The following is a 24765-nucleotide window of genomic DNA, read 5'->3' on the forward strand; positions in this document are numbered from 1 at the left end:
TTTGTTTGTGTTATTAGATTTTTTAATTTAAAGAATAATCAATAACAATCAATTGTTGTGAAAATTTCTCAAAAAAAAAATTTTGGTGTGAAAAGTATTGTAAAAATTGTGCACATTACATTCTGCTTTCAATATCTTTGTCACCAGCCGCACAAGGACATGACGGTGTCAATATCTTTGACACTTTGACCAACATACAAAAATTCAATATTTTTAGCGAATTTAGTTAGTTCAACGGGTAAAGTTTGTTATATAAAAGATTTGAAATTTAATTTTTGCCTACATAAAAAATTAATCGATGTCTTAGTTTGATGATAAAAAGCTATCATCAAACCAAGACACCATTTATCATCTTGGAACCATGGTTAACTCTCTTAAAAAAATTCAATCTACCCATGCGACATCGTTTTATCACTCTGAAAAATCCTCGCACGTACGGAGCACACCATCAACAATCTCAATCATTCACGTAATGCCGAAAATTAGAAATAGTAAAAAGTTAAAAGAAAAATATCTCCATGTGCCTGAGACCACAACGACGAAATGACAAGAATACCCCTGGTCCAGCAAGTTGGCCACTTAATGCCAACAAACCCTGCTACTAGAGGTAGACACTTTTAGTGGGACCCACAAAAATCTAGTTGGTGGGGTCAGCCGCTTCACTACGTTACCTTTCAGAATCCGCTTGAGCATAGGCTCACCGTTGAATCGAGCCCCTGGGCTCCACCCATGATGCGAAAGTGGTTCATGCACTGCATCAATTTGCAAGGTTGTCAAGTTTTGGGCCCATATAAGTCTAGTTGAGCCACACATTGTGAAGCGGTGGCAAATTCGTGAATTTCGGGAAATCTTTGGGGCCTTTTATTACGACGTACTGTTCTCTTAAAACCGCGGAAAAATCCTAGGGTCTTTCCCTTTCTTTCTCTGCAACTGCCATGAAATGCCAGTTGTTTTTTGTAATAATGGAGGCAGTGTTTGTTGTTCAATCAGAGCCGTGAAAAAGTCCACTAATATAATGAATCAACGGTTTACATGGGTCCCAAATCACGTGACCTTTTGCTTCAGTGGAACCCACATCTATATAGTTCCAGGATGCTGCTGCCTAGAGATTTGTTTGGCCGTAAACGAATTGAGACGATTAAGGGGTGTTTGTTAACATTCCCCTTAATGGATTGTGTTTATAAAAAAGACAAAAAATTATTAAAAATGTTGCCAAAAACAAATTATTAAAAAATTGTTAAAAAGAATAAAAAGCTACAAAAAGTAAACTAAAACTATAAAAAACGCAAGAAGTTGTTAACAAGCACCTTATGGTGCCTGTTAACACAACCCATATATTAAAAGTTTAACATATTCATCTTCCATATATTTAAAACCAAGTATGTTTGATTTTAACATGTTATTATTGCAACATATTTTCTAATTGATTTAGATTCTATTATATATTCAAAATCTAAACAGTTTATTATAGTGGCAATTTGTGTTGGCAGGTGGTGTTTGTGTGATGTCAAGATAAGGATATTCAAATATATAACTCAATCCTAATTCGACTCATATATTAAAAGCCATCAACTCTAACATAACTCATTTATTAAGCGGCTTGACATGACACAACCCATTTTAATTCGTATAATACTAAATATAAGAAAAATAAAGAGAAATGATTAGGACTTCAAACTTTTAATGAGAATTTATCTATAGAACCATTAAAATTCTTTTAATTACTTAATTATATTTCAAATTCAAATTTATATTAGAAAAAAATGACATTTTATTTATATGAATGAGAAAGTTTGGGTTGGTTGTAAGTCAAGAAGGTCAACCTGCAAATGACCTATTTATTAATTGTGTAAAAGTGTGTTGACCTACTTTGACAGAAATCCATTTACATTTTACATTAAGCAATGTCCATATAAGGATATTGGGCCGTAGGCCTCGCCCAAGGATATCAGATAGTCCGAGGATGGATAAATGTTGACAGAGACAGGTTGGTTGTTAAACCAAAGAAGAGGTTAAGTCACAGCAAACGAGTGATGTTGTCCGAAGAGCTACCCCTCCTCGAATGGTAGGTTAGAGGTCTGAAGTTCGACCATCCATGAAACCCTAGGCAGTGGGCAACCATGCCTGGGAGGATAAGCTTCAGTGAGGGGTGAGTCACCATAGAGATGAGAAAGATCTGGGCATATAGCTGTTACCACCATATTGAATACTCTGCATCTAACCTCTTGGCCACATTAATGTGGAAATGATACCTAAACAGTAGTTTCCAACCTTACAGTTACTCACAAAGACTTTAGGAATGTGCTGATAGGCAAATATCTAAAAGATTAATAATTTGATCTACACATGGGGGGCTGGGATGAAAGAAGAGAAAGACATATAAAAAAGAACCCCATGACAGAAAGGGGCATTTGAGATTGAACGAGAGTAAACCGTACTGTGTAAGAAAGAACTTGAACATTTGTATAAGTCCAAGAAAAAAAAAAACACACACACACACACACACACACACACACATATATATAAGAACAAACTTTCCTCAGACTTGACCAAGGAGCATCCTTCTTTATCAAAACTATATGTCTTACATGTTCTGACATTAACTAGCCCATCATCTAACTCATTGAACATTCAATATGAGGCTCACTCTTTAACAAATTCATTGTTTTTGGCTCTTTGAGCCATTGCCTATACCTTTTAGGCTGTGGCGTGAATCGTGTCCTTACACACACACACACACACACACACACACACACACACACACATATATATATATATATATATATATATATATATATATATATATTTCTATTAATTACTACCAAAATTATCAATTTCATATTTAGACTGAAAAATAAAAGAAATAAAAATCATAGTATGTTAAACTTTCTTATATACGTTAAAACCATGACTATAATTTTTCCACCCTTTCATAAATCTATAGTTTTTTTTTTACTACAAGTAAACTATTTATATTTTCGATCAAGCACAAATAATAATTTGATATCATATGAACATATTTACAAATTTACACAATTCAATCTCACATCTATATAAATATATTTCTAGACATAAATATATATATATATATATATATATATATATAAATATAAAATTTTATATAGTTAAACCAAACCTCATGTTCATGAATACAATGTTTGAACTTGGTTAATAGTAGAGCCTAAACTTCGGTTTAAGCTTGACTTGTTTAGCAAACAAACATAAACAAACATTTTCTCAAGTCAAACTCGAGATGTTCATAAACAACTTGATTTATTTATAGTGCTTTATTTGTTTATTAGTCCAATTATTCGGTAACTCATGCAATGCATACAAAAGTTTAACAAAATATAATAATTTTTTTCTCTTTTATGTTTTGTCTAAATATGAAATTTAATAATTATGATAATTAGTAATATGCATTTTATTAGGATTGTATATAAGGAACTATATATTTTACAATTGAAAAAATTGGTAAACAAACATATGTAAACATGCATTTTCCCGAGTTGAACTCTAGTTGTTCATAAATGACTTATTTCATTTACAACACTAAATTTAACAAAATATAACTATTTTTTTTTTCTCTTTTATGTCTTGTCTAGATATGAAATTTAGTAATTATGATAATTATTAATAGGGATTTCATTATAATTGTATATAAGGAATCATATATTTTACTATTTAAAGAAAATATGATATGCTAAGATTTTAATGGAAGATTTATATCCTTTTATAAAGTTTAAATCATCTCTCCTCTGCCATAATCATAGTTATTAAACTTAAACCGACTCAGCCGGTTAGACTAAAAAGTTGGTGACCTAGCACCTAGACCGGTTTGGGTGTTTAAATGGACCGTTTTTGCACAAAACTCAACCAAATTAAAACCCGCAAGTTTGTGGTGACCCAAGTTACCCGAATGAGATTATATAACCCGATTGGGTTTGTGAAATTACGTCCATAGGTTTATTTTATTCACTAATTTACTATTTAATGTGTTATAATATGACAATTTAAAGAAGAGAAAATATAAAGAATTAAAAAAAAAAAATCACTTATTTGTCTATTTACTTATCTCCAAGACTCACATCCTGTCAAAAAAAATTATTTGACTATGCATTTAACCTGCAAACCATTTATTGAACTAGTGATCCAATGACTCAACTCATAAAAGGATCAATGTCCCGACTGAATTTAATAATTATGGTCATAAGTCACGACTATTAAATTAAAAAAAAAAAACAGAGAAGAAAAAATTTCCAAAATGGTAACCACAAGCCAAACACGGTGCAATCATAAACAAATCCACGGCTCAGATTAACTCCGTATGGAACTCCCATCTCCCTATAAAAATCACTCACAGACCCAGTTCTTTAACCAGAACTGAAGCGAAAACGCGAGCCTCTTGACCCTCATACAAAAATTCATCATGCTTCTACGAAGCTCATCAACTCCGATCCTAAATTCATGGCTTCCACACGCAGTAAAAGACTCTTCATCCCCAGTCCCAGAGCTCGACATAGTCCCCCAAATCCCCAAACGACGAAACTCCCTTACCTTAACAGTCGGATCTCCTCCTCCGGTGATCAACGATCCAATCACTAAGACGATGACGCGTGCGGTCTCCGAAACCGACCTCCGCGAGCTCTCGGTTCCGAAGAGGAAGTCGTTTTCGAAAACCCTGAGCGGAATCACCGTGGAGGAGGAGGTAGAGGAAGCGGTGAAGACGGTGGGGTCATTGGGGGAGAGGTGCGAGGTTGGGACGAAGAGTGGGAGTGGGGTGATGAGCTTGTTGGTGGCGGGTGGGATCGGGTGTGGCGGCGGTAAGATTTGTGGCGGCGGTGGAGGTGGTGGACGGTCGGACGGTGATGAAGACGGGAGCTTCGATTTCTGGGATTCGAATCATGGGAATGAGGGTACTGATTTGTATTATCAGAAAATGATCGAGGCTAATCCTGGAAACCCGCTTTTGCTCTGCAACTATGCTAGGTTCTTGAAAGAGGTAAGTACATAGATAATCACAAATGATTGTTTTTTTGTTTGATTAAGTATTTTACTATGTAAAATGTTAGAAAAGTAGCTATTTTGTAAAATTTATTGCTGTCCCTCTAAATACGAGGATGTTGAATTTTGGTCCTTAATTTAGACAGTATGATTTTTTGGCTCTTCAAAATTTTTGAAAGGTAACAAATTTATAGTTTCCGGTGACTAACAGAATGCTAAATTGTTACATTTGAAGGATTAGAATCGAGATTTTTTAAAATTGAGAGGAACATAATCGAACAGACAGATTCAATTTAATTGTTTTTTGAAAAGAAAATGAATTATCAGTGGTGGGTTTTGTTAGTTTGAGAGGAGGAAATTTGTGTTGATAAAATATAACTGATGATTTTGGAAATGGTGGCAGGTTCGCGGAGATTTTGTAAAGGCGGAAGAGTATTGCGGGAGGGCGATTTTGGCGAACCCGAATGATGGGGAAGTGTTATCCATGTATGCAGATTTGATATGGCAGAGCTATAAGGATGCTCCTAGAGCTGAGAATTACTTTGATCAAGCTGTTAAAGCTGCCCCTGATGACTGGTAAGAGCCTCATTTCTTTCATGCTTAATCTTAGAAATAGTATTTGTTATTGTTGTGAATTAGCTGAGTTGTATTGCTTTAATGGTGCAGTTATGTTCTAGCATCGTATGCTCGGTTTCTTTGGGATGCTGAAGAAGGAGAAGAAGAAGAAATGGACCATGAAGTGGGAGATGGCACTAGCAAAACATTACCAATAACAGCCAGTTTCTTCCGTGGAGCTCCTTTAGCTGCTTCTTCTTGAAAGCTTTTTTTTTTTTGCATCTCTCTTGTATCATACATAGCCTGGATTTCTCTCTGACCTTTTGTTAATATATCCGTGACTTTTTTGCCTGCTGAGATGAGTTGTATTAAAGATTTAGAAAAATTTTCCCCCTCATTCTTGTAGTCATATTTGTAGAATGCGAATAAGAAATGGAGGAATGAGTTTTGAGTTTTAAATTTCATGGAGCTCTTCAGATGATTGCTCTGTATTCTTTGCATCCTCTGCATGAGCTTTGTAAGATTTGATCCTAAAAATTTCGTTGCTTAAAAAGTAATTTTCTTTTTAAATTACCCCTTCCCCTATATGTTTCTCAAAAAAAAAAAAAAAAAAAAAAAAATCTCAATATTGTTAAGTCGTCTCACATCGGTAAGGAGTAATGTTCCGCGACACTAACTGTCGCATGTAGTTTTGGTGTTGGTGTGTGAGTATATTTTCTTATCTTATCCCATTCTCTTAAATATATGTGTGTATTTCTCAAAAAAATGATACTCAGTGTTGTTGAGTCGTTCTACATTGGTAAGGTGTAATATTGAGAAGGGGTTTATCACTTACTTTGTAACACTAACTGCTGTATGCAGTTTTGGGGTTGGCGTGTGAGTGTATTTTTTTATCTCATCCTCTTCTCCTATATATATATATGTATGTGTGTGTGTGTGTGTGTGTGTGTGTGTTTCTAAAAAAAAAGGTTAACATAGAGCCACTAAATCGAGTTGACGCATAACCGGATCCTTGTATTTTGCGGGTTAACCCAACTCGAACTCGAACTATTTTTTAAAACTTTTTTTTTTTGGTAAAAAAATAATAATAAAATTAAGACAATATTGGTTTAATTGCTTGTTGTGAGTTTGAAGGAAATAATTATGACATTTACATATTAAGTTGAGAGATGAATGATTGAGCATTTTATAATGAGTAAAAATTTTTAGATATCAAATAACAAAATACATGCCAAGATAATTCGGTTACAGTACAGTTAAAAACATAGATTTAAAATTGTAGCCATGTGTGAAACATTTACAAGTGTGAAACTAATGAAGTCAAAGGATCAAATTAATATAAATTATGAATGTATAAACCTATTTTTTAACAATTTATGTCCAAAATAAACGAATTTTCTAAGTAAATTATGATATTTCTTAAAGTGTATATTGTTTAACAATTATATGATATTTATAAAAAGACCATGTATAAATAAGTAAATAATCAAATTTTAATGTATATCTCAAATTGAAATAAAGTGCCAACTACAATTGATAATAGATTATAAAATTAATTTTCAAAATTGTAAATTTCTTATATGTTTTTATTTGTTGTCAAATGAATTATCTAATAACTCATTTGTAATTTTGTTTTATATTTTGGGATGTTGATATTGTGTAGAAATAAAATTTGTGTATTTGTTTTACTTATCTTTGTGTTATTTTGTTTTAAATAGCAAAGTTAGGATTTGTATAATTTGATAATTGTTGAACAAATATTAATAAGTGTAGTTCATTCTTGATATAAGTGGTTGTTGAGGCTCATTTTTGCAAAGCCCAGCAGCAAGAAGAAGCCCAACAATATAAGCAAGAAGAGAGTTAGTAGATTGATAGGAAGGAATCATTAAAGGCAGGAATAATGGATCATAGGCCCATAAAATAAATAAATGGGTCTTGAGAAAAGCAAATGGGCCCAAAGGAGCCCAAAGGAGGAAGTAGTAAACTCATGGGCATTATGTAATGAAGAAAAACAAGAATGTGTCACAGTAGACCTGATGTAATGAAATAAGAAAGAAAGGGGTTAATAAAAAGCCCATGAACCCCAAGGATGAAGGATAAAGTAATTGGGTCAAGGTAGCTTAAAAGAGTTAGCAAGGTGCCCATGGGAATGCAGAATTAGGAAATGGGTCGAGAATGCCCAAGGAAAGTAAATGGGTCAAAGACACCTAAGAAGAAAGAAATGGGACAAAAGAGCCCACAAACAATATAACAGATTGGGAAAGCCTAAAGTAGCATGAATGACCATACGAAGTCATTGAAAGAAGGACGGGCAGCAAGCCCAAAGAGGCCCAGCAAACACGGGTCCAATAACACCGTGGCAAGAATAGAAGAATGATGTGGCAAGAATGATAACAAGACTATAAGTGGAGTAAGGAATGGACTAAAAGGAGAAACCTAAGCAAGGCCCAGCCCTTAAAAAGAAGCATGCCAATAAGGAATGAAAGACCAAAAGACGGTTCACGCCATAAAAGGTCAAGGATGGGTGGCAGAGCGCATAGACGAGTCCCAAACCACGATAAACGCCTGAACAACAGACAAGTTTTTGACATACATAGGAAGTGGAGCACGTGCAAGGCCCAGACACTACTAGCCTATACCCAGCCAATATAGGAGTGGTGGGTCATGGGTCAGAGGTAAGAGAGGGTATGATCTTGCGGTGGGGAGAAGGAGAAGCCTATTCTGAGGTTCCTGCTCAGGTTCTTTTGGGGCAAATGTCCTGCTGGAATGACATACCACCCAAAAGAGGGAGGATAAGCTGGAACCATTAGGTGCATGCCATGAGGGATAGAAAGAGAGAACACCCACATCGTGGCAGATGAGAATCCCCCAGTGAGCAAACAAACAAACAAAACAACCTTCTTTGTCTGGTAATGGGGAGTGGCACAGCCAGAATAGGTAAGTGGTGGTGGTTGGGGCACTGACAAACCGGTGGTGGTCGGTAAGGACACCCAGACGAGACAAAGGTTGTTAAGGGGTAAAATGGTAAAAAAAGTCGCGGCAAGCAGTATATAAAGGGCCTTTGCCATGTATAGTAGGGGGAGAAGAAAAACGGTAGCAATCACCACAAGAGTAATCACCATCACGTCGCACTAGAAAGCACTAAAGAAAAGAGAGAAAACAAAAAGGAAAAATTGAAATAGTAAAACAGGGGAAGGAAAACAGAGAGTTAGAAAAAGAGCGAAAGAGAGTAGAATGGCAGGCATGCACCAATAGGTTTTCTCCTTCTCTCCCTCTTAAAGCCTACCTTCTGCTAAAAAATCCTTTTGGGCACAAGCCATTCAGGTCCGCTCCCTCAAAGTGTGTAATTTCCGCGGCAGGATCCTCCTGCGAGGTTACCCACATTGATGAAATGGTTCCCTCCTTGGCCATAGCTCCGTGACTAAACTGATTGTGGCAAGCTAGTTATATTCTTCTTTAACTTCACTGATTACTGCTATCGTTTCTCCTCTAGGCTTTATTATTATACTTACAACTTGTTCTTTTCTTTTATTTTAACGAAAGATTGTTTATTTATTTTGCCTAACAATAATGTATCTCGCTTATCATTGTTTTGTTGTACCCATTCTACCGCAACTTTCTTCTGCGACAACTTCGCCTGCCATGGGCATGTGACAAAAGTTTCGACAAATGGAGGCATAGTTTGAACACAAACCGGACCAAAGTGAGTTGTAGTTGGGCTGGTCCCAACTCTCTTATCCAGAATACTTGGGCCCAGCACAGCAAGAGGCAGTCCAGCCCAAAATCACAAAAAGGTCCACCACAGTGGTGAATTCAAAGTAATGCATTTTATATCAAGTAATTTGTTGCATGACTTTCCAAATAACAAATACATGTTGTTTTCTTTATATAAAAAAATTCATGTGAAAAATATGGGTTAACCCGACCCGACCCGCAACCCAATTGATTTGAACCCGTTTTAACCCGCTTAAAAATGACCCGTTTTAACCCATAACCTGACCCGACTCACAACTCAATTGACCGGACCGATTTGCCATGTCTAGATGTATCTATGGACAAAGAAAATTAAGAAGAAGAGGTGCTGGAGTCCTCCTAAATCCCCTTTAAAAAGTGAATCATGGGCAATATGTTCGTAAGTGAAAAAGTTGCACCTTTCATAAATACAGAATTCCACATAACAGCCCCATCATATGAACTATATATTCTTCAAATAATACAATACACAACTCATTCCACTTGCAACCTGTGCTACAATATAAACATTTCCTACATATACTCTTTCACCCTGGCATCCTGTCTTCAAATAAATCAATGAAATACACGCAACTATAATACTCCATTTTACTTACTTTCAACATTATTACTAGTAGGCTCCAATCCATCAAGGAAAACTTGAAACCTTCCTTGTTCTTCTTAGCAGACCCCAACTTCTCCCCCTCACTCCTTCGCTTTCCTTTTCTCATCACCACCCTTTCATTTCGACCCCTTCACAACATCTTCTTCTTCATCCAAATCCATAATCTCCTCAACCGCCTCTTCCTCCACATTCTTCCCCCAATCTTCGTCTCACTAGAATCATCATCATCTCCATCACCAATTTCCACCTTGTCATCTTCATCCTTAACAATGGCCTTCACGCCTCTATGCCGATTTAATTCCCTTCACATCCTTCTCCTCCTCAGCAATCTCCACCACCTCATTTGAATCCAAAGCACCTTGGCATAACTGCTTGAATTTCTCCTTCTCCAAATCCAGTAGCTCCTCCTCATCATTTTCGTACGGAACCAAATGCTTGTTAGCTACCGTATCAAAAGATTTCATAGTGCCTTCATACCAAGCCTCATCCAAGGGCCAAAAAACCCTAATCCTCTTTAGGGGTGGTAGGGCTTGGACTAAAATTGGGGGTAGAGCAAGGGTTAGGGTTAGGGACAGAGTTGGAAAACTTGGAATTTTGTTTGGAGAGAGTGGGAGATGGTGAAGGAGAAGGAGAGGACAAGGCCGTTTTGGTGAAGAAGTCAGTGATTTGACATTGTTGGATTACGATTAGGGATCGACCATTGCTTTGGCCCTGTGATGGTGCCATTGAAGAATGTGTTTGATGAGAGAGTGTGTAAAAAAAAGAAAGAAGAAAGTGAAAAAAAAAAAGAAAAAAAGAAAAAATGGGTTTAGATTATAGAAATGGGAAGTGTGAGTGTGGGTGTGGCAGGAAAATTATGGGAAAATTCCCAGGATAATTACAATTCCACCCCCTTGTGAACCAAAAAAACCTGGGCTTCTGTGTTTCTGTCTTGACTAATATTTTTTATCTAAAAAATAGGAAAAAATGCTTATACACCCCCCTAAACTTTTAATTACTGGTCAAAAGACCCCCTAAACTTTTTTATTGGCTAATTTACTCCTTAAACTATTCCAAATCAATATTTCAATTAGTCACACGTTAAAACATTAACAGAATAAGCACATGTGTCTCACGTGACTTTAGATACAAACTTAAAATAACCCATGTGTGATAATAACACATGTGACTCATGTGCCAATATAATGGTGCTAGACATTTGTCCCATGTGTGACAATAGCTTATCAATTTGATGATACTACTAACTTAATTGGAATCAAGTGCCTCATTACTAACGTAATTGGAATTAAGACTACTAAAAGCTTGTCTGTATATATAGCACTTCAATTATTATTTCTTAATTTTCTTCTTCTTCATGTAGAAATCAACCCTGAATATTTCCTTTATTTGTTTCAGCAAATTAGAGAATGTAATTTACAAGCTCAAAATGATGGGAAAGATTGGGGAGAAAGATACATTGCTGATCTGCGATCACTTTAGTAAGCTTAATCGCAACAACTTTGGGATGATAACACTGCCAGATCTTTAGGAACCTTGTGACTACGAGAAATATGAAGTCTGTTTCTATTCTTTAGATGGAAGAAATGTATAGTTAGATTTTTTTCTTCTTCCATTGATACTTGTAAAGGTTTCAAGTCATATAGGAACAATGAAAAATAGAAGCCAATTGAATATGTCCTCCTTCTGTTATAGGTTCTCTTGCAGCCATTAAATTGAGAGGCTGCTGTGGAGGGTTTGAGTTGTATAATGTAGATTTGACACTATAATAATTTAAGTAGTCAACGAGGAAAGTAAACAATCTTGGGATGATCTTACTTCTTCTCTTTATTTTGATTCAAGTTGTATGAGTGATTTGGTTGATGCGTACTTGTTCTCTTTATTTGATTCTTCCTTTAACTTGTGATAATTGATATGGTTTGGCTACACATTTAGTTAGAAAATATTAACTTACTTGGACATAATCCACATATATAAATTCTTTTACTTTTTAGTGATTTGGATGCTAATTTGAATTATATTTGATTTTGCCTTTTTTTTTTTAATCTATTTTCTTTTGGTTCAATATTTCATTATTCTAATTAAAATTTGAGATATCAAGTTGTCCCCTTTAAGCCGCATGTTAAGTATTAGCCATTAGCATTAGTTCTAATTTGGCTTGAGTGAACTAAGGGTTAATGTGGAATTTGGGGTGTTGTAGAATTTTGATATGAAAATATCAGCATTTATTTTCTGCTGCCATATAGGGCAGTCATTTGATTTATTTATGTCTGGTTGTCTCTTGATTTGATTAAGAACAAGTTATTAGATTTTAGTTTATGAAAAAGTGATGGTAAAATAAGGGAGCTTCTGGCTATCATGTTATGGATGTCACCACTTGTGCGTTAGCTAGATGGTTTAGATACATGATAACTCTAATATTTATATGCATGAATTCATATTATTCCTTTTGCCTAAATCATGTTTGTGATGCTTGAGGGAGTGGGGGAACTAGCAAAAATCATGGTAATTGGTTTTGATTTTTAGCCTAAACAACAAGAGTGGTACTTGATGTTTAGGCTAAATCAAGTAGCCTAAACAACACAAAAATCATGACTGAGGGAGTGAGGGAACCAACAACAACAAGAGTGGCCAAAGAAAAACAAAACCCTATCAAAATCACCTGAACTCAACAATGGCACTCAGCCCCTACACAATCTTCTCCAATGATATAGTTCCATACATGGTAATTGATTTTGACAGTATTTGTTGGGAGCTTGAGCCATCATGCTAGAAGGTTCAAAGTCATTGTTAGGTAGGAGCACTGTGGTGCTTTCCTTAGCAATCTTGCTAAATGCATCAATATACTATTCAACAATTCTCAAACTCATAGCCTCTACACCACCACCAAAATATGAATGTGTTCCAACCTGCCATGAATTGAACTTTATGCAATAACTCTAAGAAAATAAATAAATAATTACACTTTTCCAACAATATTGAAAAACAAAAGTATACCGGCTCCATTAGTATTTTTAAAAGGATCTCAATATGCCATGAATTGAAATATCAAATGAGTGTTTATAAATAGTATATTGTTTGCCAAAAAAATAACACTCAATGAATCAATAATTACACTTTTCCAGCAATATTGAAAAACAAAAGTATACTGACTCTATCAGTATTTTTAGAAGGCCGTGTATTCCTAAACAAAATATTGAACTAAAAAATTATTTATCTTCTTGCTACCACTAGACCTTAGCCTTTCCCTTATCCTTCTTGCTTCCACTAGTGTTGTCCTTTGTACAACTTTGACTCGATTGTTGAGTACCTATATTTGATTGCTGAGTATCCTGTAAAAAGCCAAAAAAGTTGGAAAAGTTCAACAGATGGGACAAATGTCTAGCACCATTATATTGGCAATATACTAAACATAATTCATTAAATGGTTATAAATTAGAAGTGTGTCACTGACCACTTCCCTATAGGTTTACCTCCATGTTAAACACACACACACACACACACATGTGTGTGTGTGTATATATATATATATATATATTAGCTTACACTCATTTACCTCTATTATTTTAAGTAAATATCCACAATTGATGCACGAATGTACACATTTTAAAAAGTGAAAAAATAACATCCAAATATTTTTCTTTTGATAATTTGAAAGTTACAATGAGATGAGATGATTTGAACTGTCAAGTAAATACTAGCTCCAAGTAATAATATTCACATCTTTTGGTGCCAACCAATTAAGTTATAAAGCTCATGATAATATTGTCCACATTTTTTTTAAAAGAAATAATGACACATTTAAAATATAAAATTTAATTATTGAATTTGTTATATATATATATATATATCTTGAAATTGTTAGAAAGTTTATAAATTATATATTAATATTACTTAGCTGCACCCAGTATCTTCAAGAAAAAAAAAATCGCACCCAGCAACAATAGAAAAATGTAAAATTTAATAATATTCTTTTTAATGGATCCATATTTAGTAGTATTTAGAAACCTTAAATTAGTTGAGTTACAAAGACATTCGGCCATCAAATTCTCTCTATCCCAACTATTGAATTATCATTAAAAAAAAAAAAAACTTATTTGGATCAAACTAGGTAAAATCTTTAGTGACTTAATGCAAAATTTGAAACTATGTTTATGATTTTTCAGTATCAACTGCTTGGTCATTGCAAATGTTGCATAAGATGGTTGTTAAGACATAAAGACAATAAGGCTCACTTACAAAGTGACCTTGCCTAAACAAATGGAAAAACTGCATTATCTTCTCATAATAAAAAAGAAAAGTGCTACACTAATTCTATAATGTAATTAGACATGGCAGGTTTAGACCAAATTGGAACACACTAAAAATACCAAGGGATTCATAAACAAGATTTTGGATGTTCATGATCAATCCTTATGTAGCTCTGCATTATTTCTTGGATGGATCCATGGCATATTTGCAAGTGACAAAATTAATAAAATTTCTCTAATTGAAGATTTAGTTATTGGCTTTTGGATCATTATAGAACCAATTATTGTGTTTGATATGTTTTTGTAGCAAATGGGTTGCAAGGGAAACTTGGAAGGCCAGCATATTTGGAAAATTGGATAACCAAGCAACCAAACCCCCTTAGTAGTAGCCATATCTCTCTCAAGCATTTAATCAAACAGCTCTATGGTATACTCAAATGCAACAGTTGGTGAAAGGCACATGGAGATAGTTAAAAACCAAGAATTTCACAGAGACAACCCAAAAATTAAACTAAAACAAGAATTTTTACTATAAAAATTCGCACATGGAGATTAAAAAAAAATAGAAGTTCTTAGAAGATTTAAATAGCAATACGTAAGAAAGAAAAAGAAGAAGAAGAGATACCCAGATTGAACAGTGTGGTGGAACCACCAATGCACTATTGGGAAAAGGGCGGCGAGATGGCGGGGAGAAGCTCTGCAGTGGCTTTGAATGATGTGGATTCTCTCTCTTTGCCGGACCTGGTTCTCTTCTCTTCTTTCCGCTGGGTTTTGGACGTTTGGGTTATTTTAAGTTTGTATTTAAAAGTCATGTGAGTCACATGTACTTATTCTATTAGTGTTTTAATGTGTGACTAACTGAAGTATTGATTTGGTAGTTGTGAATAGGTTAAGGAGTAAATTGGCCAATAAAAAAGTTGAGGGGGTCTTTTGGCCAGTAGTTGAAAGTTTAGGGGATGTATGAGTATTTTTCCCAAAAAAAAATATGCTACAAACACAAATTAATTTACAAATGACTAATTTGGTAAATAGTTATTGGTATGTAAAAAAGTGATGTGAGTGGTGAGCTCAAATGAGACTTAGTCAAAATTTGCCATGCACATCAACAATTTTTAAAAATGTTATAAAATAGTTTGTAACTATAACATTACTCTTTTATCTAATGTATTGTATAGTTTTTTTTTTAATTGAAAAAAAAAACTAATTTCACAATTACAATTAGAGAAAAGGGATTTGAATAATGATGTCCATAAAGTACAAAAAATTCATAAGTTAAGCTGCAAAGTGCTTGGTGTTTTGACTTAATTTAAAACCTTGATTTATCGTAGATTCTTAGCATAATCGAACGTTCTTTTTGGACCGCATTTCTTATTTTTTTTAGTAGTCTTCCTCAATTCATTGGATTGCATGTATGATGTTCATAAAGTAGCCTTCAAGTTCAACGTGTTAAAATTATGTGGTAAAATATATGATTAAATTTATTATTTATCAACAATTTAATATTTTGTACCAATTGGTAATTCAATATGGTATAAAGGCAGGAGGAACTCCCCATCTCCTCCACTATTGGACAAAAATAATAAGTAATAAAAAAGTAAAACTTCTCACTTAGGGAAAAAGAAGAAAAAAATTATTGGCAATAGAATTTCTTGTCTATCTATGGTACGATGTAAACATTTTAATTAAAGTCCAAAAATTTAAAATTATTTTTAAACTAATATACTCTTTTTGAATGTTCAACATTTTAATATTATGTTTTACTATGTTTGCGGTAGCCTAAGAATATAAAAGTTATCAATTCGCCAAAAAAATTACTCTTCCTTTATCTCTCTATCAAAATTATAAGAACAAAGTTTAGCTACAAAATTTGTTGTAGTCTAAGGCTACAACCTTACTCAATAAAATAAATATTATTATATAATTTGAAAATTTAATCGTTGAATGACATATTCTTTATGCTCTCAATACACATGTTCAAGGTAACATTTTCATGAAATTACTAAAATATTATATATCAAATTTAAAAAAGTGGATTGACTTTTGCCATGTCATCATTTTTTTTTTTTTTTTTTATACAAGATAGAATTTTACTCTAGCCTAATCTAAATGTAAATGTGTATGAAACTCCCTCCTGGAGACTTGAACCCTGACTCTTACCCCTACACCCCACAAGTTTTTATACTTTTAGAGTGACCACCGCACCAAGGGTGCGCGGTGGTATGTTATCAATTTTTAAACAAGGTTAAAATGCGAAATTGATCCTCTAAGTTTCTTTAAATTTCATTTCAGTTCTCTAATTTTATTTTCATTCATTTTAGTTCTCTAAATTTTAAATTTATTCAATTAAGGTTTTTCGTCGAATTTTATTAAATTTTTTTGAAAAATAAATCTGAAAAATATTTTTCAATCATTATTTGAATTTTTTTAATTTAAAAAATTTGAAGAAAAATTTAAAAATTGAATAATTAACCGCAATATATAACAAAAGTTGATGAAAAAATTTTAATTAAATAAACTTGAAAGTTAGAGGACTGAAATAAACAAAATCAAAGTTAGAAGACTGAAATAAAATCTGAAGAAATTTAGAGGGTCAATTTTACATTTTAACCTTTAAACAAATAGTTAAGTTACCATAAAAATTCTAAAACCCTGTTATATATGGAATTCTTTCCTAAAAAAAATTTAAAAAAGTTGTGGAATTATGACTTTAATAAGTTTGTAATGCATTAGTTGGTAAGAAGTCTAAAGACTAGTAAAAAACAACATGCAATTATTAGCATATTAATTTAGTATCCTCTTGGATATCCTCTTTGATTACAATAGTATGTATTACATTCATTGAGGAAAAAAATAAAAATAAAATCTGTATTACAACACTATTACTAAGAGTCATGTATCTAAAAAAAAGGATTTGAGTTGCAGGGTTAGTAACCTATTGTAACTATCTAAAAAAAAAAGTGCCACAATTATGTTCTTCTAAAAATTATTGCAATGTACTCTTTAAATCTGGTGACATGTGATGCTAAGAATTGGGGAAAACCACCTCTCCATCTGGATGACAGATTTTCAATTATCTGATTGGAGTATTAAAAATTGAATTTCACGGTATCGAATTTAAATAGCTATATTTTAAATGGATATATAATGGTCCAATAAATATTATAAAATAAATTTGCTAAATATATATTTTCAATTAGTTTTATTATTCTTTGGGACCTAGAGACACATATTCAACCAGAGTGAACACCTTATCTGAAAAATTAGAAATCCATATTTGAGGATTCTATCATTTTAACATCTAAGCTAATATTCTTCTTAAAAAAAACATCTAAGCTAATAGCATAATACCAATGATTAATTTATAGTTAAAATAACACCAATTCACCTTAACAATAAAAATGCTATTGGGTGAAATGAACATAACAAACGCAATGCAGACAATTTGTGATTTGCCTTAAGATGTGTTCTTGTAATTCTAGCTTCTTCTTCTTCTTCTTTTTTCACAAAAAAATTTAATTTAACTTTCAGAACTTGATATGCTTTAATTTCAAACATTGGTATTAGTTCAACTATTCATCATGCATAAATATACTCTTGAATTTTTTTTAAAGTAGTCACTGTTTATCCTAGCTTTAAAGAAATTGTGCGAGCTTATCTCAGATTTGAAAGATTCTTTAGATGTAAAAACTGTGTGCTGGTAACGTAACTCGTCAGTAACTGGTTTTCCAGTTGACCTCTAAAATTTTCATAGCTTTATTGTTTTGTTTTCTCTTTTTTTGAAGAGTGAGAGTGGATTTTGCTGCATGGAGGTGCCCCAAACAGTCAAAATACCAATGCCAAATGCCAAAAAAGGTGCATTCTTAGCAAGAAACCATGATCTTCACCACAGTTTTCGCTTTGTGAAAAGCGTAATTATCACTAAAAATTCCAAAATAGGGCACACTTTTTCATTAAACTTTTCAACACGTTGCCTAAGAATGGTTTCCGTTCCTCCCTTCCATATTTGATACAGGCAATTTCGCCCATTTAAAACCATGAGAGACTGAGAGAAAGTGCAGTACCCTTTGACATACAAATCTAGACATTGAAACTGACGTTTGTTTGTGACAAAGAAACGAAGACAGCTTTCACCCTCTTCTCGATCACCCTTTGATTTCTGGCGTGCTCTTGCAGGTCCTCTCTCTCTCTCTCTCTCTCAGCTTTGCTTCCTCTTATTTTATAGTGGGGTATGTTTAATTTCTCTGATCTTAAAAACTTTCTTTTGCTAGTTCATGAACAATGAATCGAAAGAAAAGAGAGACAGAGATATATCATTTCACCTGACATTCATTTACAAAGAACCTGTAGAAAAGGTCATTTATAGTTTGTTTTCCAAGAGTAGATTTCACTAGATTTTTTTACTTATTTGTTTTGTTCTAAGAATTTTTACAAATCATGCATCTTTTTACTTAAGAAAATGATATAAGATATCTTATTAAAAAACAAAAATTCTTCTCTAATCTCTTTTTTGATAAATGATTACATCTATCTTACATTTTTCGCGTTATTATTGATCATTGGAAAAATGGTTTGCAAGTAGGAGACTCAGAGAGAAAGGAAAAAGAAATGCATAAAAAGTGAACATGCAAGTCAAACTTAAAATTGCCACAAATAAATTGTTGTAAAAGGTATCATCAGCCAACGTCTAAATGAAATTAGCCTTAAATTATCTGTTTGGTCTTCCTTTTTCAAGGCTCATGGCTACAAAACTTTGTAAATCTCAATAGATCAAAGAGATATTAAAACTTTCAGAGAAATTGAAACGGAGATGGAGGGAGAATAGAGAAGGTAGCCGGAATATACTAAAATTTAGTACATTCTAGTCACCTTTCATTTCTCTACCTACCTTTTCCTTCATCCAAATATAAAGTAAAGAAAATAAATTTAAATCTCTTTCTTTCCCACGTCATTTTTTCATTGACAAATCCCGCGTATTTTTAAATTAAAAATCATTTATACCTCTCTGCTTTCCTATTTTCTCAAATTTTCTCTCCTCTTCTCTCCTTGCCTTTCCCTTCATCCATATATAGAATAAAGAAAATAAATTTAAATCTCTTTCCTTCCCGTGTCATTTTGTCACTATCAACTCTCGTGTATTTTTAAAAACCATTTATACCTCTCCTCTCTCATCTTTTCCCTATTTTTCTCTCTTCTTTTTTTCCCGCCTTTCCCTTCATCCAAATATAGGATAAAGAAAATAAATTTAAATATCTTTCTTTCCCAAGTCATTTTGTCATTATCAAATCCCTTGTATTTTTAAATTAAAAACCATTTATACCTCTCTCGTCTCCTCTTTTCTCTATTTTTCTTTCCTCTTCTCTTCTCGCCTTTCCCTTCATCCCAATATAATATAAAAATATAATTTTAAATCTCTCTCTTTCTTGTGTCATTTTTTCAGTGAAAAATCCCGCGTATTTTTAAATTAAAAACCATTTATACATTTTCCCTCTCATCTTCTCCCTGTTTTTCTCTCCTCTTCTCTCCCTACCTTTCCCTTCATCCAAATATAGGATAAAGAAAATAAATTTAAATCTCTTTCTTTCCCACATCATTTTGTCATTACCAAATCCCGAGTATTTTTAAATTAAAAACCATTTATACATCTCCCCTTTCCTCTTTTCCCTAAATTCAAATCTCTTTCTTTCCTATGTCATTTTTTTATTATCAAATCCCCCGTATTTTTAAATTAAAAACTATTTATACTTTTCACTCTTTATAATCATCCAAGTTTCATTTCATATAAGGAAGGTGGTGATTTGGATAGAAAAAGGCTACTCTTTAAGTTTATCTCTCTCTTTCTAAGAACAATGTTTAAGCCTCAATCCTAACATAGTGCTATTTCAATGTAAAAGTAGGGATGTTAATAATGATCTACCATGTCCTACATCGAAAGCAAAATTTTACCACCTCAAATAGGTCACAGAGTAGGGATAGGTTTTGCTCGCTATTATATATATACATATTTTATTTAATATATATTAAATTATTTATACATATAATTTAATATGTTATATACATGTCCTAGTTATAATATATATTTTATAAATATTCTATTACCATCTTTAAAAGTGTTGTTTCTCCTTTAGATATTCATAGTTTTAACTAAATGTATGCAGTATGTAGTATATTTATCTCTTAAAAATTCATGAAAAAAGTTAAGATTAAAACCAATTCGGAGAGATCTCATCTAACTCACTATAAATGTGGCGATTTATAAAACTATCAATGCATGTGTATTATTTTTTAAAAAATATATGACTTATTAAAAAGTAATGTGACTAAAATTATATATGGATGATTCCTTTAATCGCCACATATGGAGGAAGATAGCTCCAACTGGTTTGGAGTAAAAATTTTCCAAAATTTAAATCTAATTTTTGGAGTTGAGGAAACATAATTGAATTTAATACAAAGTAAAAATACAACTAATGAATAATTAGTAACACTTATATTAATTCAGGAGAAATTAACTCATTCCTTATCAAATATTTTACAAATAAACTACAATAATTAGTAAAAAGCAACTCATATGATTATAAAAGCTCAAGTCGTGTTCGTTGCTGATTTAGTTGCATTTCCCCCTTACATGTATATTCCATGCAACTCAAATAGACAACTATTCAATATTCTAGTAGTAATGTTTAACTCATCTCACACGAATAGGTACTATCATAGATTTAATTATCAAAAGTAGAAAACAAACAACACTTCTCCCGGAACAAATAGAATTACTTTTAAGGCTATCATTGATAAATATTTTTATAAGAGAGAATTCTATGAATCATATATAAGTGGCTTCAAAAATGAATTTATATATAATTAAATATAATGATTAAAAAATTTGGCATAGAAACTTTGTATGAGTGTTTCAACAAGCTTCTCTATCATTTTCCCAATTCCTTTTGGCATCATTAACAATGGGAAATTTTTTTGTATAATTTTAACACTGGCTCTCCATTATACACGATTCGAAACATAGCGTGGCAAGCACTTTATGTGAAAATAATTTAAAAAACAAATATTGTCAAGAATATTTCAGGAAATAAATCAAATTAATTGTAAATCATTTGCATGGTCAAAACTACAATTAAAATGACAGAAATATTCTCAATAATAGCTCAAATTGATTTGGATTGTGAATCACAAATCCACTATCATGATTAAGTGATCCATTATAGAAATCATTTAAATTGATTGTATATAGTCAAATACTTATTTTTAGGAATTTAATTATTATAGTGATTATGTAATTGTGGGATTTGAACCATATATCTTAGTATATACATACTTTTTTTTATAAAAAAAAAAATTATTTTGATGGATTGTATGTGTATATATATACACACACTATACAATAAATAAAAGTGACAAGCCATTTTTCCTACTATCATTTTCTTCACATGGTATCAAAGCCTCTCATTTTCTTCACATGGTATCAAAGCCATCCATTCCTAGGATTTTTTTTTTTTTTGTTTTTCATTTCCGTTCCGTTTGTTTTGAATTAAAATATTTTTAAAAATATGTTTTCCCATTTTTTAGTATTCATTTGTATGTAAAATGTTTATTTTTTATTTATCTTAAAATCCTTTATAAAAGGTGTTAAATGTTTAAACTTAATAAAATTTTACAAAACATTTTCCAAAAACACAGTTGCTTCCCTCCTTGACCCTATATGGTGGTTAGGTTGTTGATCCAGTGGCTAGATTTTTAATTTCAATGATTGCTGTAGGTAGTCCAGACTTGGAGTTTTCACTTTGGCAACAATTGCCTACAGTTAGGTGGCAGAAGTTGTTGTTCCAACGATTGGTGCTAGAGGTCCAGTCACTAAAGACATTATTTAGGTGGCATTCGTTAGTCAGGTTGTCGAAACCACCATTTCCACGACCAATGCCAACGGTTTGGTCCCTAGAGACTCCATTTTGACAAAAGTTAACCATGGTCCAGTCTCTGGAGTCACCATTTTAGCTGTCAGTTTCAACGATCTAATCATTGGACATCTAGCACTAGCTGCTCTAGTGGCTGAGCCACTAGTTTGGGTGGTTTTTCTGGAAAATAATACATGTCACACCAAATACTTGAAATATTTTACGATTGAAAATATTTTATTTCAAAACAAATGGAGCCTTCATCTCTTGTCAACTTCTTCCTTCTTTCTCATGGCTTGCTATGACATTAACCAATTTTATACCAACAATTCTCCCATTCCCAACATTTTTGACAGTCAATGCTAGCCACATTATACTCTAAAAGGACTTCTAATGTAGAATTCAACACACACCCGCATAGCACACGCTTAATCAATATCAACCCAATGAAAAATGCTTGCCACATATGCATTATGTCCCAAAAAGACTAGTTTAGTCATAATTGAGTTTTATTGTAGATGTTAATAAAGCCCAAATTAACTAGTGTAGCATAGATGTGAGACTAAGTACAATACGCACTTGATCAAGATCCAGTCAACATGATGCACCATAGTTCTTGTTTTGCATATGCAACCTATTTATTTTCTTGACAAATCTTACTATTTTGGCTGTATGGTATTTATATATCTTTCTAATGGTAATCAAAGGATAACATGGTTTGTTCAGAGCAGTAATAAAAGGACTTAAAAAAATTTCTTGATTTAGTTTACTACTCTTGGTGTGATGATGCATATAAAGTTAAGTTGGTATTTTTCTAGTATTCTAGAAATTATTATTATTATTTTTTAAATAATATCTAGGCTTGACTAACCAATTTGTTTTCAACTACCAGTTTTTTTTTTTTTTTTTTTTGGCGTCAGTCAAACCCTAATTTCTTTCTTCATGTAGGTCAAACACCCTTTAGAAAAAAAAAATGAAGTAAGTGTTGAACAGGCGATTGGCCAAGAGGATTAACCACAAAAGGAAAATATAATACAGCGTATCTTGTATATATAATCCGACGGCTAAGATATACTTTTAATAACTCAACAGGCGGTAGGATTTAACAATTCCCTGTTAAAAACACATTGTAGCATATATAGAGCATCAACTTTTCACATAAAAGTTCATTAAATGATTCGGTGAAAGAACGAATCTTATGGATTCATAGGCATAGAGAGGAGATAAAGTTTTCTTCCTCATACCATGCCTATGGAGAATAAGACGGAAGTAGTTTAGTATTCTTACAATTTATACACACACATATATATATGCTTCATAGTTTGGTTTATAGAAACCAGAAAAACTGAAGGTGTTGCCTATGTTAGAGACAAAGGAAGAAGACTAAGAGATTTTCTCCGTGTTCTCTGCTACCAGTTTGCCTTGCACCATTATTACAGGTCCTCTCTCTTCCTTAGTTTTACAATTTTTTTTTCTTTCTTGTCTTCTGGCTTGATAAAGTTTTTGTCTCTCTTGCTTTTGTAAGGTAAGAAATAATTTTTTTGTCTCTCTTGCTTGTATCATGCATGTAATGTGTAGAGATTTGCGAATAAATTGTTATTATACAAATTCATTTTCCCAAAAGGACAATTTAGTTTTTTATTCTATAAAAGTAGATTTTGGTGGATCTTTTACTTAAATGGTTGGTATGGATTTCAATTCTATATTATGTATACTAAATCAAGTTATGCTATATTTTTGGTATTTGTTGGTCTTTCCAACAAAAATATTCAAAATTCAAATCTTTCCACCCAACTATTAATCTATAAAATATATATATATATATATATATATATATATATATATATATCTATACATCATTCAAAAAAAATAAAATATTTAGGGAAGTTGAATAAACCATAGTCAATGGAGTCATTCTAGGGTGCAATTTTTTTTTTTCTTTTTACGTATCATAACTTGTAGACTATAATTTTTTTTCTTTTTGAAGTATGTAGAGTATAATTAGTATGGAATATATTTGACTTCCAGGTTTATTTTATTTGTTTCTCAAAATAATTTTATTTTATTTGATTTTTAAACATTTGAAAAATTCAGCATAAAACATAAATGCAAAAATGTAAATAGAAGTAGGTGTGAGTACTATAGACAGTATATACGGATTTGAATTAAAAATTCGGGACTGAAAGTACATTTACACATATTTGTTACATTATTATTTTTATTATATTCCAATTTATTAACATATTTGTGTTCACTTAGTATAATTTTATATGCTATTTTTGAAAACAACTAAATAAGTTAATTTTTTTCAAGCAAAATAACAAAAAAAATATATTTATTTTCTCATATTACTATAATTTAAAATGATTTGATTTTTGTTTAAATTGAATATACATCAATAAAGTTATACGTACATAATACATATGACATTAGAGAAGATCATGATTTGATTTTTCTTTAAATTGAATATACATCAATACAATTATACGTATATGACATTAGAGAAGATCATCCTTGTAATTATAAAACTCAATAGATAAAAAAAAGAGATTGTAATAAAAATATAATTTTTTGATATTTAATATAAATAGGAAAAAAATGGAATTTAAAATATTGATTTTGATTACAAGTAATAAAGAAATAAAAGTTTTAAAGTTTAGTCAAATTGATGCATTTTTATAAAAATATGATCATGTGT

At 32.2% G+C, this 24765-nt stretch overlaps 1 protein-coding gene across 1 annotated transcript; it reads left to right on the top strand.

Annotated features, from left to right (window-relative positions):
* Positions 1–4361: 4361 nt before the first annotated feature.
* LOC142621549 (uncharacterized) lies at positions 4362–6018 on the top strand. The gene is made up of 3 exons (XM_075794834.1): positions 4362–5002; positions 5408–5580; positions 5671–6018. The coding sequence occupies exons 1-3, from the start codon at positions 4430–4432 to the stop codon at positions 5819–5821; spliced, it is 897 nt and encodes a 298-aa protein (XP_075650949.1). The 5' UTR covers positions 4362–4429; the 3' UTR covers positions 5822–6018.
* The last annotated feature ends 18747 nt before the right edge of the window (positions 6019–24765 follow it).

Source organism: Castanea sativa, chromosome 1, assembly GCF_040712315.1.
Source record: "Castanea sativa cultivar Marrone di Chiusa Pesio chromosome 1, ASM4071231v1".
Taxonomy (NCBI): domain Eukaryota; kingdom Viridiplantae; phylum Streptophyta; class Magnoliopsida; order Fagales; family Fagaceae; genus Castanea; species Castanea sativa.

Excerpts from the sequence above, each read along its gene's own strand:
- LOC142621549 (XM_075794834.1), top strand. The coding sequence starts at position 4,430 with ATGCTTCTACGAAGCTCATCAACTCCGATCCTAAATTCATGGCTTCCA. Across the intron at positions 5,003-5,407 it reads ATGCTAGGTTCTTGAAAGAG|GTTCGCGGAGATTTTGTAAA; the intron begins GTAAGTACATAG and ends AAATGGTGGCAG. Across the intron at positions 5,581-5,670 it reads AAAGCTGCCCCTGATGACTG|TTATGTTCTAGCATCGTATG; the intron begins GTAAGAGCCTCA and ends TTAATGGTGCAG.